Source organism: Clupea harengus, chromosome 14, assembly GCF_900700415.2.
Source record: "Clupea harengus chromosome 14, Ch_v2.0.2, whole genome shotgun sequence".
Taxonomy (NCBI): Eukaryota; Metazoa; Chordata; class Actinopteri; order Clupeiformes; family Clupeidae; genus Clupea; species Clupea harengus.
In genome coordinates, this window is record NC_045165.1 from 24,864,610 (window position 1) to 24,876,808 (window position 12,199).

The following is a 12,199-nucleotide window of genomic DNA, read 5'->3' on the forward strand; positions in this document are numbered from 1 at the left end:
CCTAGGTGGACTGTTGGATTACTGTTAAAATATCAAATCCTCCTGGGAACCAAGAAACATTTACAAAATAGCTCAAAAGAGTAAGAGCGTATGCATGAAAAACAAATGTCAACTACACAAGTCTATGGGTTGGTTCTTAGGAGGTTACAGCAGAAATGTAGTCAAGGAGAATGTAATATGGATGGGTGTCTTTGTGTCCTACAGGGCAGGATTGAGATGTGGGTGGATATGTTCCCCAAGGAAATGGCAGCACCTGGTCCAGCCCTTGATATTTCTCCAAGGAAACCAAAGAAGTAAGATGGCTCCTTTGAGATTCTGAATCCCTGATTGAGTGATTGAGATACATCCACTCATCTTACTAATCAAACTGTTTGTAAAGATTTCCTGAAGAATCACACAAGATAATGATCAGTAATTCTGCACACATTGTTTGTTCTGCTGAAGCTGATGTGTGCCTCTTCCCCAACAGGTTTGAGCTGAGGGTGATCATCTGGAACACAGATGAAGTCGTTCTGGAAGATGACGACATCTTCACGGGGGAGAAGTCCAGTGACATTTTTGTCAGGGGGTAAAAACAAACTTGGATATTGATGTTAACCAATTGATATGAGTCTGTGTTTTAGGAATGGTCTTCTGAGCATGAATGAGGAAAGGTAAGGTAACGGTCAATTAAGCTTGAGTGTGAACTTATTTTGTGTCAGTTGGCTGAAAGGGCAGCAGGAAGACAAGCAGGACACAGATGTGCACTACCACTCACTGACCGGTGAGGGCAATTTCAACTGGAGGTATGTCTACCCCTTCGATTACCTGATGGCAGAGGAGAAGATTGTAATCTCCAAGAAAGAGTCCATGTTTGCGTGGGACGAAACAGAGTACAAGATCCCACCCCGACTCAACATACAAGTGTGGGACGCTGATCACTTCTCTGCAGATGACTTCTTGGGTATGGAGATCCTTTTTGACATTATGCTTTAACCGTCTGGATTTTACTCTTTACGTGTCTGAATATTTTCACTGAGTAAGATGGAATGGATAAAACATTTACTACTGGAGTATGTAGCTTATAATCACTTTATAATCCGGGCTTCTGTCCTGAATGGTTGTTTTGTGGTATGATAACTGCTGGCGTCGTACTAATATTGCCCTAGCTGTGGTGGGCATATGCACAAAGGTAATTCCTAGACATAAACAAATGGACTGGCAATACCAAACAGTAACCTAGCAACAAGCTGACCTCTATCACTCTTTGGGAGGACCATTACGTTTCACAAGGGTGAAAAAAGTCCTAAACTAATCCTTCATGAGTTCACCATTCCCTTTGTTCCCATTACTGTAAGAAATGTGTTCACTGTCATATGCAGGAGCAATTGAGCTAGACCTCAATCGGTTTGTTCGTGGGGCCAAGACAGCAAAGCAGTGCACCCTTGACATGGTGGAGAATGAGCAGGACATGCCAATGGTGTCCATCTTCAAGCAGAAGAGGATCAAGGGCTGGTGGCCATTTTTGGCCCGAGATGAGAATGATGAGATAGAGATCACGGTATGTGGCACTTTATGTCTATGACAGACTCTCTATGATGATTGTACTCTCCACACTCATGTAGTTCTGAGGAAGACCTGCAGTACTCTGCCTCAGAAGGAATTTCACTGAAGCGTATAAAGACAGATATTGATCTCTAGGCTCGAGTGTGTTTTGCTAGATCTCCATTGATGAAAGGGCATTTGCAAAGAAAACTTGTTCTCCTGGGTTTATAAGAAGGCCTTGCATTCCATGGCATAGTCCACGGAGAGAAGAGCAGCAATCCTGTGAAGGTCTACAGTCAGAAGTGTTTGTGTTCTCGTGGGGGTGCACGTAAGGAGAATCTGTGTTCTTTCTCTCTCAGGGGAAAGTAGAGGCTGAACTGCACCTGGTCTCAGGAGAGGAGGCGGAGAAGAGTCCGGTTGGGGAGGGACGCAATGAGCCAGAGCCAATGGAGAAACCAAAGTAAGCCCAGCCAGGGTCCTCTCTTCACCTCACTCTCACACCAAACTCCCTCCATTCTCACTCACCAGGTCCACACCCCATGATAACCCATACCACTTTTCCTTTCCTTAATGAACCTACAGGAAGCAGGGATCTTTCTTTCTTCAAATCTGGTTTTCTCAGAGCTAGATGTCATCTACTCAGTACATGGGAACTGCAGAAGCATTTTCTTTTATCAGGCCCAGGTTTCAAACTTCGCATCTCAGACATTAGTATAGTTAATTAAATAACAGAAAGAATTGCGTTCACACTACAACCTAAAATGGATTCCTCCCTGCGTCATGGAATATTATTAGGCAATTTTTGGCAAATGGCAATTTTGCGTTCATGCTCCGGATTTGCGAACTTTCAGCTTGCTTTTTATGGTAAGTAGCTGTTACAGGCCCTTGTACTGCATGTGTTAGCTTGTACCGTAGTTTTGAATCAGAATATGCTATTCTCTCATTTTAAATATCAGGCATTCTTTGGAATTGGGACCTTCATCACTTTAAATATCATCATCATATCAAGTTTTTTTGTATATCCACCAAGCCTCTTAATTCATTCACTGTATTCTGATGAATTCAGCCAACCTCTACTTTGGACGGCGGTGGTGTCTGTCTGTTGCAGCCTCCTACATCATATACATGGCACCTGCTTTACCTGTGGGCACAGCCTGTAATAATCCTCTAATAGTGGGTGCTTTCATCCAAGGCAGCCTGCACTACATATATGTTTACCTACATATGAACATATGTCCTCCCAAACCATATGAACCCATGCCCATGAATGACTGATGAACTGTAGACCAATGGAAATGTGTATCTAATTGTAGGAGTGACAGCATGTTCAGCATGTGAATACTAGCGCCTCTGCTGGCCAGTGGCTTGAGCTGTGTAGTTGTAATGGTTTGAAAAAGTAGTATTTTAGAATGAATTAGCCCACGTTTTAATATTATATATAATATCATACCTATATACCATTAAAATGATGAGGATCCTTTCTGACTGACTGTGTCTTTGCTTCACCAGTCGTCCAGACACCGCTATGTTGTGGTTCCTCACACCCCTGAAGGCCATCCGCCACCTGGTCTGTACCCAGTACAAGTGGCTCGCCATCAAGATTGTGGTGGCGCTGTTGGTGCTGGCCATGCTAGCGCTGTTCCTCTACAGCATGCCTGGCTACATGGTGAAGAAGATGCTGGGCGCTTAAGGAGGAGACAGGGAGTGGTGGAGAAAATGAGAAAAGATGGAAAGGAAGAAGTAGAGTGGAGAGAGGGCAACGTTACCATAGCTTTATTGTCTGTTTTAAATATGAAAACATAATGGAGAGAAATGATGTCAGTAGAGACAACGCTAACCTCGCTTATTAAAACAAACAGACATTTGAATTTGAATTTGAATTTGATAGGGATAGTCTAAGACTATTAAAACCAAGATGTTTTGACCTGACTAAGATTACTAAAAAGGACTAAAACGTTTCTGAAGCAAGATGACTGTCTCTAAAGCCCATACTAAAAACATGTAAATCAAAAGAATGTTTTCTTTCCGCCATGAAGGCCCAATCAAGTTAAGGTTGTGATTATAGTTTCATTACTTCAGCACTGAAAATGTCCTGCACTCAAAATACTTTATTTTTTTTCGAGCTTGCCTTAGATTGAGCTGTGATTGTGCATTATTTGTATTTATTGATATTTCCCACCTTTTCTCCAAATCAATAAAAGTGTCCCTTACAGTGTCTTTACTGCACAGTGTGCAGTAAATGTGTGCTTTAATTCTGATAATGGAAAAATAAATTAAGAAATAAAAACTCTATCTGTTTCAACACCATAAAGAAATAACCTTGACTTCATTAGACATTGACAATACTTATCTGTCAGTTTTACTTCGAATCTAACTTTCGAAACTTTGTCACAAATCTAACCTCAACCCTAACGCTGACCTGCCATCTGACCTGAACACCAACCTATAATCCTTGTTGCCTAATCTCTCCTTCTAAATCTAAACTAAACCTACTCCTTAACCTTAACCCCAAACTTTAACCTGATCTCAAACCCTTAACTAAAGACACTTCTTAATCTGTTCAATTACTCAACTTAATTTTCTGTCTATGAAACTCTTTTCAAATGACTATGTCCCACCTCACCTTACTTTCAGTTCAATGCACTGAAATTTACTTTGTTTTGTGTTCTTGACAAATTATACTGTTCTTAAAAAAAAAAACACTTTATAGCAAACTGGAGCTCTCAGGCCCAAGGGAAGTCTCTGGTGACCATGCAGAGGAAAACCACTATATTAGAGGAAGTAACAATTAACAGAGGCTGGCTCTAGTGAAAGCCAATCCTCATCTGGCTGGCACAAGAGAATAATGTAGTTGGTGGAAGACTAGAGCAATCAATTGAGAGCAAGTTGTAGAAGACAATAAGAGGGTAGATACCAGAGAGGATAAACAGGCTATTACTTAACATATGAGAGCCAAGATGTCCATATGGACAGGCAGGTTCTCAAGTTGCTTGCATTCAGATTTGAGGAGGTGAGTGATTGGCCTGACACATGAAAGGGCAGGAGTGCTACAGTTATAGCGACAGGGTCTTAGGGTCAAGGTCCTGAGATGTTTGGAAACTATGACTCTTAGACAAGGTAGGTGAGAACAAAAGCGCTAGGTGGTGTGTGTGGGTATGCACACACGTAGGTATGCGTGTGTATTTGAGTATTATCTGTGTTTGATTAAACCGGAGAAGAATATTGAAGGAGGGTTGATGGGCAGAGCTGTTAGGACTAGGGCAACCATTACAAGATAGATATTGGTGTGCTAAGGACAATCTATTGGTCTAATGGAAAGCACTGGCCTGGTATCATACATGGTTTGGATAATTAGCGTTTCAACCACTGTTTAGATCAATTTGTGTCAAAGCACTTTCGTGCCTCAACTGTAGGAGTCATTGAAAAGGTGAGTTTCAAGCCTTGATTGTGACAGTGTCTGCATCATTGACCACATTGTCCCTTAAATAATGGGAATATTACGGGCCATAGGGGTATCACCAGAACACAGAATGACAGAGATGTCAGATCACATACTGTTGAAGAAGGTTGTAGCATGACCAAAATCACCTACATATTCTGTAATAAGCTTTCATTTTTATGTATAGTAGAGTATCATTTGTACACTGCATATCTAAGACAAATTGGACCCAATGACCTAGTCCTCAAGGTAAACACATAGCTGCCAACTCATCAAAACTGTATTCAGACAGCATCCTTGATTGGAAATGCACTGAAATGCTCTTTAGATGCCAGATGTAGTGAGATGCTTCATAGGCAGCCAACTTCCAAAACACCCATTTAATGCAATGTAATCTGCTTCAGTTGTGATGTCAGTGGCACAAATATCCATATTTAATAATTTGCCAGTCTATAATACAGATATGCTTGTCTCAAGCAAGCAAACTAAAACCAGGAGGAGAGATGAGCTGCAAATACTCATATGTCCAATTAGAATGTTATATAACTGACAGGCAATTGTGGTACTTGATTACCGTTAACATTTATAAGCTATTTGAAATAGGTGGCGAATTTGAGGTCACTCAGTTCATTTGAAGGATCAGCTGAGTTGAGAGATGAGGTCTGCGTTTAACAGTGGTGATAGAGTTAGTTTGTTTAATTTTCTTTCTTTTTTCCGTGTTCCTTCCTTCCTTCTGTCTTTATTTACAGCAAATTGCAAATGTTTTTATTTATTTTTTTAAACAGACAATTCTTGTTAGCATTGGGAGTCATAGTTATCTCAAACGATCTTACATTATCAAGAATGAAATAGTGTAATTACTGTTTGGATTGAGGCCATTTTAAAAGCCTGTGTAGTGCTTTGCACGGAAATGTAACGTGGCAGAATGGTAACGGAACTCTGGGGTAAGGGAAGGGCACAGCATGATTTATCAAACGTGATATTACCCTCTTCCATAATGCATGACTCATCAAACGTGATATTACCCTCTTCCATAATGCATGACTCATCAAATGTGATATTACCCTCTTCCATAATGCATGACTCATCAAACGTGATATTACCCTCTTCCATAATGCATGTAACCCACTTTTGAATGACGTATGATTCACAGGATGAATGGGGAGCCGCATTCAGCTGAATAATCAAAGTACTTAGTCACTGGTGGAACGCATGAGAGGGGATGATCTTGTTTGCAGAACAAAACAGTCATTTACTGAATGAATGGATTGGGGCACATTTTGGACATGAACAAAAGATCAAATCAGTCATGGTGTTGGGCAACGGGGACTGTATCCAGATAGAAATGTATGAATTGGTCAAGAAATCACCGGGAACTTAACGCAGTAAATATCAAAGTGGATGGAAGTGGAAATAGCAACCGCTCCAAATACATCGATTTAGAGGAGGAATTAGAATTAGAAGTTTGGAAGAGAAATTAGAAACTGAGACACTGATTTGTGACACCTGTTTCCAATGAGATGTTAAGAGTATGTTGGTATGTTCTGATTATGCTGGACTAGTTGACAATGCTGACCTGGAGTTCAACAGGAAAATTAATCCATATGATTTTGTTGAGTAGGGAAATGCTCAAAAGTGCACTCAAATCACATTTTTTAGTGCAATGAAAAGCTTTCCTATCTTTTAAATCCAAAATCTTACTTTGATGTGAAGGAACCAAGACTGAATGCATACATGAATAGATGCATTCATTCTGAAAACACCCCCCCCCCCCCCCCCCTATTTGAGTCTATGCTTGTTAGTGTTTGCGACTGACAGACTTGCTGTTTACATTAACTGGCAAGTTTGCATTCTTTTCCTTATCTGACAATTGTCATCTAAATTTCTAAAAGTGTTTGATTTGTGACATTATGAGGATTCAGCAACTTTTGGTTCATTAGGGTTTTGTACAACCCTGTTATGTCTTTCTCATTCTCTGGATACTTAAAGAAAAGCTACACCAATTGCAGTGAAATCTCTTTAAAAAAAAAGATGTCTATCCATTGGAAAGCATCAAGTTATATTCATAACCCTCTGCTGAGTCATTTCAATGTTTTCTCCAAAGGCTACAGTATGTACACTTTTTGACACCAAAAAAGCATCCTACTCAGAGATGGCCCTGAAAGTGCCTAGGTGATCTCTCTTTCTCGCGCTCTCTGTAAACACACACACACACACACATATATATATAAAGAGAGAGAGAGAGATAGATATCTATAAAGAGGGGGAGAGGTTTCTTAAAAAACGTTATGGTGACCTGTCACTGGTGGCTAACATACACTCTAATGGTCATTGTGTCACCAAATTAAACCCACTGACAACTAAAACGGCACTTGGAGAGGGCACCCCTAAAGCAATGTTAAAGACAGTGAACAAATTACTGAATCCGACCCTTGATCCGGATCTGGCCTAAAACTAAAAACCCTCCACCAAGATTAGGGAAAAGTGGCTTTGTAGTTTTTTGTAGTAATCCTGACGACACATAGACAGACAAACAAAGCATTTAACAGGAATGAAAACATAACCTCCTTGGCAGAGGTAATTAGCTGAGGTAGGAAAGTAGAGTGGAACAGACAGGCAACGCCCTAACTCCAGTTGAGGAGGCAACAAATGTTTTGGTTACTTTAGTGATGCAGAAATAGCCTGACCATGTCATACTCATAATTCTAGTCAGAATATGAGTCTGATACTGCTCAATTGGGCTGTGATTATGGGGCGTGTTTCAACCGAACCAGGAAAAAAATGCCTCTTCGCTCAATTGGATAGACCTACAACCAATCAGAGCAACGTAGTCGTCATCGGGGCCAGCTGATGAATTAAACTTTTACCGAATCCCGTAGGAAGGACGGCAAAAACATATTTTCGATCAACAAATGCCTTGATCGCGTTTCTCTGTTCCTCTTTCAAAATGAACACGCTGTCGATGTCTTCTAAAACATCTCTATCTACACATCTACATCTCAGCTCTCCAGCGGCAGCCATGTTTGTTGAAAACGAATTCAACCCAAACGCTCTTTGGTGACGTGGTTGATTACGTTACGGTTGACCATCTGTCCATCATCGTATAAAGCCCGCCCTGACAATTTGATTGGTCTGGTAAAGTTTTTGGTCGGGCATATTTTCTCCCCAACGGAGCAATGCCAGACCGAACTTCCAGACCTCAAATGTTGTGGGCGGGGCTAAGTTCGTCTGGTACCCAGGCTAATGCAGAAACGGATCGCCCTTTGATTCATGATACTGATCCTGAATTGTCAAAACTGATGCATGCTGCTTAACTTGAACAGGGGCTCACAGCGTGCGTGTGTGTGTGTCATAAAACTTGTTCATTGCAATGTATTGGATAAAGTAATATCTCCAGTCAGCCTATGAGCCATAACAATCTATCACAGACAACAGGTAATGTGAGCCTGACAGAAAGTAGCTAACGTTAAAACCCTCCCTTCAGACTAACCCCCGCACAGCTAATCATGAATTTCATTGGCTAGACATCCTGTCACTCAGCAAATAGACTAACATTAGCTAACCCTTCAGAATTCTTTCAGAAGGGGTAGTGTGCACATGCAGCAGAGAGGCTATGCGTAGCAGTGGACTGTTTTGATTGGTTATAGCCCAGCAGCTGACTAGAAGGGTGGCACGACTCTATAAGCGTGTGAGGGCGCACTCTGGGGACAAAATGTTAAACTCTTCTGCTGCGCTCCTCTGCATTTTGCGCCCTATGCTACTTCCTATGTTGCCTATGCTACTGCCTATGTTTTCCTGATCCTGCTAAGAAATGGGATACAGAAGTACTATGTTTGCGGCTAGCTTCGGCTTCATATTTATTTATTTATGACAATACTAGACAGTCCACTACAAATAGATTTCTTGGAAAGAAAATCCTTCAGAGGTCTGTAACTGAAGCTGCTTCTTATTTAAGAGATGCTTAATTATGAATAGATGCTCGCTTCTAAGAAATATGGCTGTAATTCTTTTTTTCTTTTTTTATATATATATTTGTAGGGTGCATGTATTGTCTTTATTCTCAGTCACTGGGAAGAATGATCAAACCAAAGCAATTATTCTAAGTCTTTACTCTAAATCACTCTACTAAGTCTACACTCTATCCCTAACACTGTCTCAAAACTCTAATCATATGTTTTTTCCTCACCAGCTGTCCAGACACTGAATATTTGGAAACATTGTCTTTTCATTGCACCATTAGAATTACAGTGTTTATAGACCTAGAAGCATTTCATCAACTACATACGGCACCTCTTGATAAGAATGTTGAATGCTAATCCTGGACACCTTCAAACCCTAAGCCTTTGTTTTCTCTTCACCAGTCGTCCAGACATCGCCATGTTGTGGTTCCTTATGCCTCTGAAGGCCATCCGCCACCTAGTGTGTAACCAGTACAAGTGGCTCGTCATCAAGATTGTGATTGCGCTGCTACTGCTGGCCATGTTAGGGCTGTTCCTCTACAGCATGCCTGGCTACATGGTGAAGAAAATGCTGGGCGTTTAAGGAGGAAATGGGATGAAAATCAGTCCCGGCATATCAATTCTAATCTGGTATCTTACATTTCTTTTAAAATATACAAATACAAAAATGTGTCGTAGGAGCAGCAAAATGAACAACATAGGTTTGTGTAGAAATTACTGTATGAAATTCTTATCACACAAAACCAGCTAGACAACTTTTTTTTTGGGGGGGGGGGGGGCAGGGGTTCAATGACAGTATTGTGCGGTACTATTTGGCTGCTGCAGTTGAAGTTGAAGCATTGTCACATTCAAATTCATTAGCTAATTCTGAGCAAAAACTTGTATTGCCAAGCAATACATTGACTAGGTGTAGTGCTGCTGTTGTCATTGTTGTAAGTAGTTGACAGCAGTACTTGCTCTTGAAATGCTACATGTACTTGTATATGAGTACATATGTTTTTTGGGGATACATTATGACTCTTATTTGCTGTGCTTGGATATTTAGATACTAAACGATAGCTTTACAGACTATTCCAGTTAAAATAGGTCTGATGCATTTAGTGACAGTGTGAAGCTGCTGTGTTCAGAGACTATGAGGTCATTTAGTGGCTTGGTGTCAACTGCTGCACTGGTTTTAAGAGCTTGCATTAGAAATATGTAGGCCGTCAATTTATTGAGTCTTTAATGAAGATTCCATCGTTGAGAGCAACATATTTGATGGGACTTAAGATATGTATAAAGTTGTGTGTCATTTGCAAACCGGTGGAGAATTATATGCTTCCCAATCCCGTTCTTATCCAGAATTACCCCGGTCAAGTAAAAGGGGTCCAAGTGGTGAGCCTTGTGGAACTAATGCCCTTGAAAGCTTAATGAATTTAAAGGCTTTTTATTGAAATTAACAACAATTGTGAAGTGCATAACCAGAGATAATAGATTATTTTATCAGTACCATAATAGTTATTAGCAATGTATTTTATTTAATCAAAATTTTAAATTAACCTGAATTTGTATGTCTTTCTGCAGTGTGCAGTAATTTGTGTGATAAATAATGAAGAATAAAGAAAAAGTATGGTAAAAATAAATCGTCCTGTGTTTTCTGTAGTACATTGCTTGCTTTGATCCGCATGGCTCATATCCCTGGTTTTCTATTAACACGGAAATGTATTGGATGTAGTTTTTGTCCCAAAATGCTTTTAATCATACAACCTCAATGTAATTCTGATATTATAGTAAAAAAAGACTATTTTTCTCAATGTTCATATGCATTCTGGGGATCTTGTTTCTATGTTTCATGTGTTTAATACATTTGTGTAACCTTTTTCAGGGGCAGAAAAATGTGAACAAATTCAACCAACAGAATTAATATAGACTCAAGATAAGCACTTGAATATTTGGAAACATTGGCTTTGTCTCAAATCGCGTACTTGCGCACTTCAAACACTGACTTTCAGGGCGTAGGGCGTTCACACTCACAAAACCAGCAGAATTCAGGGCACTGAAAGTACCCGGATTGCGCCCTGCAAACAGTCAAAAAATGCAGTGTGAAACGATGGACACTTCTCGCCCTAAACGGGCGCCATCTTGGCTACGTAGCGGAAGAGGAGGAGCCCTTTCGGCAGCTTTTCAGTTTGGAAAGTTGGCTGACTGATGCCTCGCAAATCACTTAAACTATTATTGCTAGTTACAAAAACTGTGTTATCGGATAGTACAGTGTCTATTTCTCGGTAACTTTTGAAAAATCTAAGCGAGAAAACGCCCAAAAATGTACATTTACATACAAAACACGGCCGTCAGCGGAGTTTAGTCCGCCATCTTTGTTTAAAATTTCAAGTTGGCCGGAGGGAGCTGGCGCCCAGATTTATGGGTAAAAGGCTGGCAGATTTACGGCCGTCACTTCCGCCAAGTGGTTAAGTATTCCATTTGAGACAACACTAACGACGGAACGCACTACAGATGTAAGTGCGTAGTACGCACTATGCACTGTATTGCAGTGTACTTCGTAAAGTACTCGATTTGAGACACAGCCATTGTCTTTTCATTGCACCATTAGAATTACAGTGTTTATAGATCTAGAAGCATTTCATCTTTTAAAAACAAAAACTACATACTGCACCTCTTGATTAGAATGTTGAATGCTAATCCTGAAGATCTTCAAACCCTAACTCTTTGTTTTCTCTTCACCAGTCGGCCAGACATCGCCATGTTGTGGTTCCTTATGCCATTTAAGGCCATCCGCCACCTAGTCTGTAACCAGTACAAGTGGCTCGTCATCAAGATTGTGTTTGCAATGTTGATTCTGGCCCTGTTGGGGCTCTTCCTCTACAACATGCCTGGCTACATGGTCAAGAAGATGCTGGGCGCTTAAGGAGGAGACAGGGAGTGGTGGAGAAAATGAGAAAAGACGGAAAGAAAGAAGTATGGGGGGATGCTGGGGGTCTGAATTCTTTTTTACTCTTATGCAGTGTTGATGGTACTGTTAGCAAATACAGAAATACTTATACTGAAGTATCTCCACATAGGGACTGCATAACATATGTATAGACATTGTATAACCTACAATACTAGTCAAAAGTAAGTGATTTTTTAAAGTTAAAAAGTTAAAAATCCAAATCTTTCTGATATAGTCAAATAAGTTTTACTCCTGAGCTGTGCATTATTCTTGAAAAATGTCTTTTGTAAATATTCTCAAATCCAACTAGCCCAAAATCCAAAATGTGCCTTATGGCATGTCAACCTA

General features: G+C 40.4%; 1 protein-coding gene across 1 annotated transcript in view; it reads left to right on the top strand.

Annotated features, from left to right (window-relative positions):
* The window catches only part of LOC105895720 (otoferlin-like), a 28,733-nt gene extending 19,138 nt beyond the window's left edge, over positions 1-9,595 (top strand). The window contains exons 36-41 of the mRNA XM_031580938.2: positions 205-293; positions 470-568; positions 702-943; positions 1,362-1,540; positions 1,884-1,984; positions 9,325-9,595. Of these exons, the coding sequence (XP_031436798.1) occupies positions 205-293; positions 470-568; positions 702-943; positions 1,362-1,540; positions 1,884-1,984; positions 9,325-9,505 (891 nt within the window). The 3' untranslated portion in view covers positions 9,506-9,595. The remainder of the gene's footprint in view (positions 1-204; positions 294-469; positions 569-701; positions 944-1,361; positions 1,541-1,883; positions 1,985-9,324) is intronic.
* Positions 9,596-12,199: the final 2,604 nt, after the last annotated feature.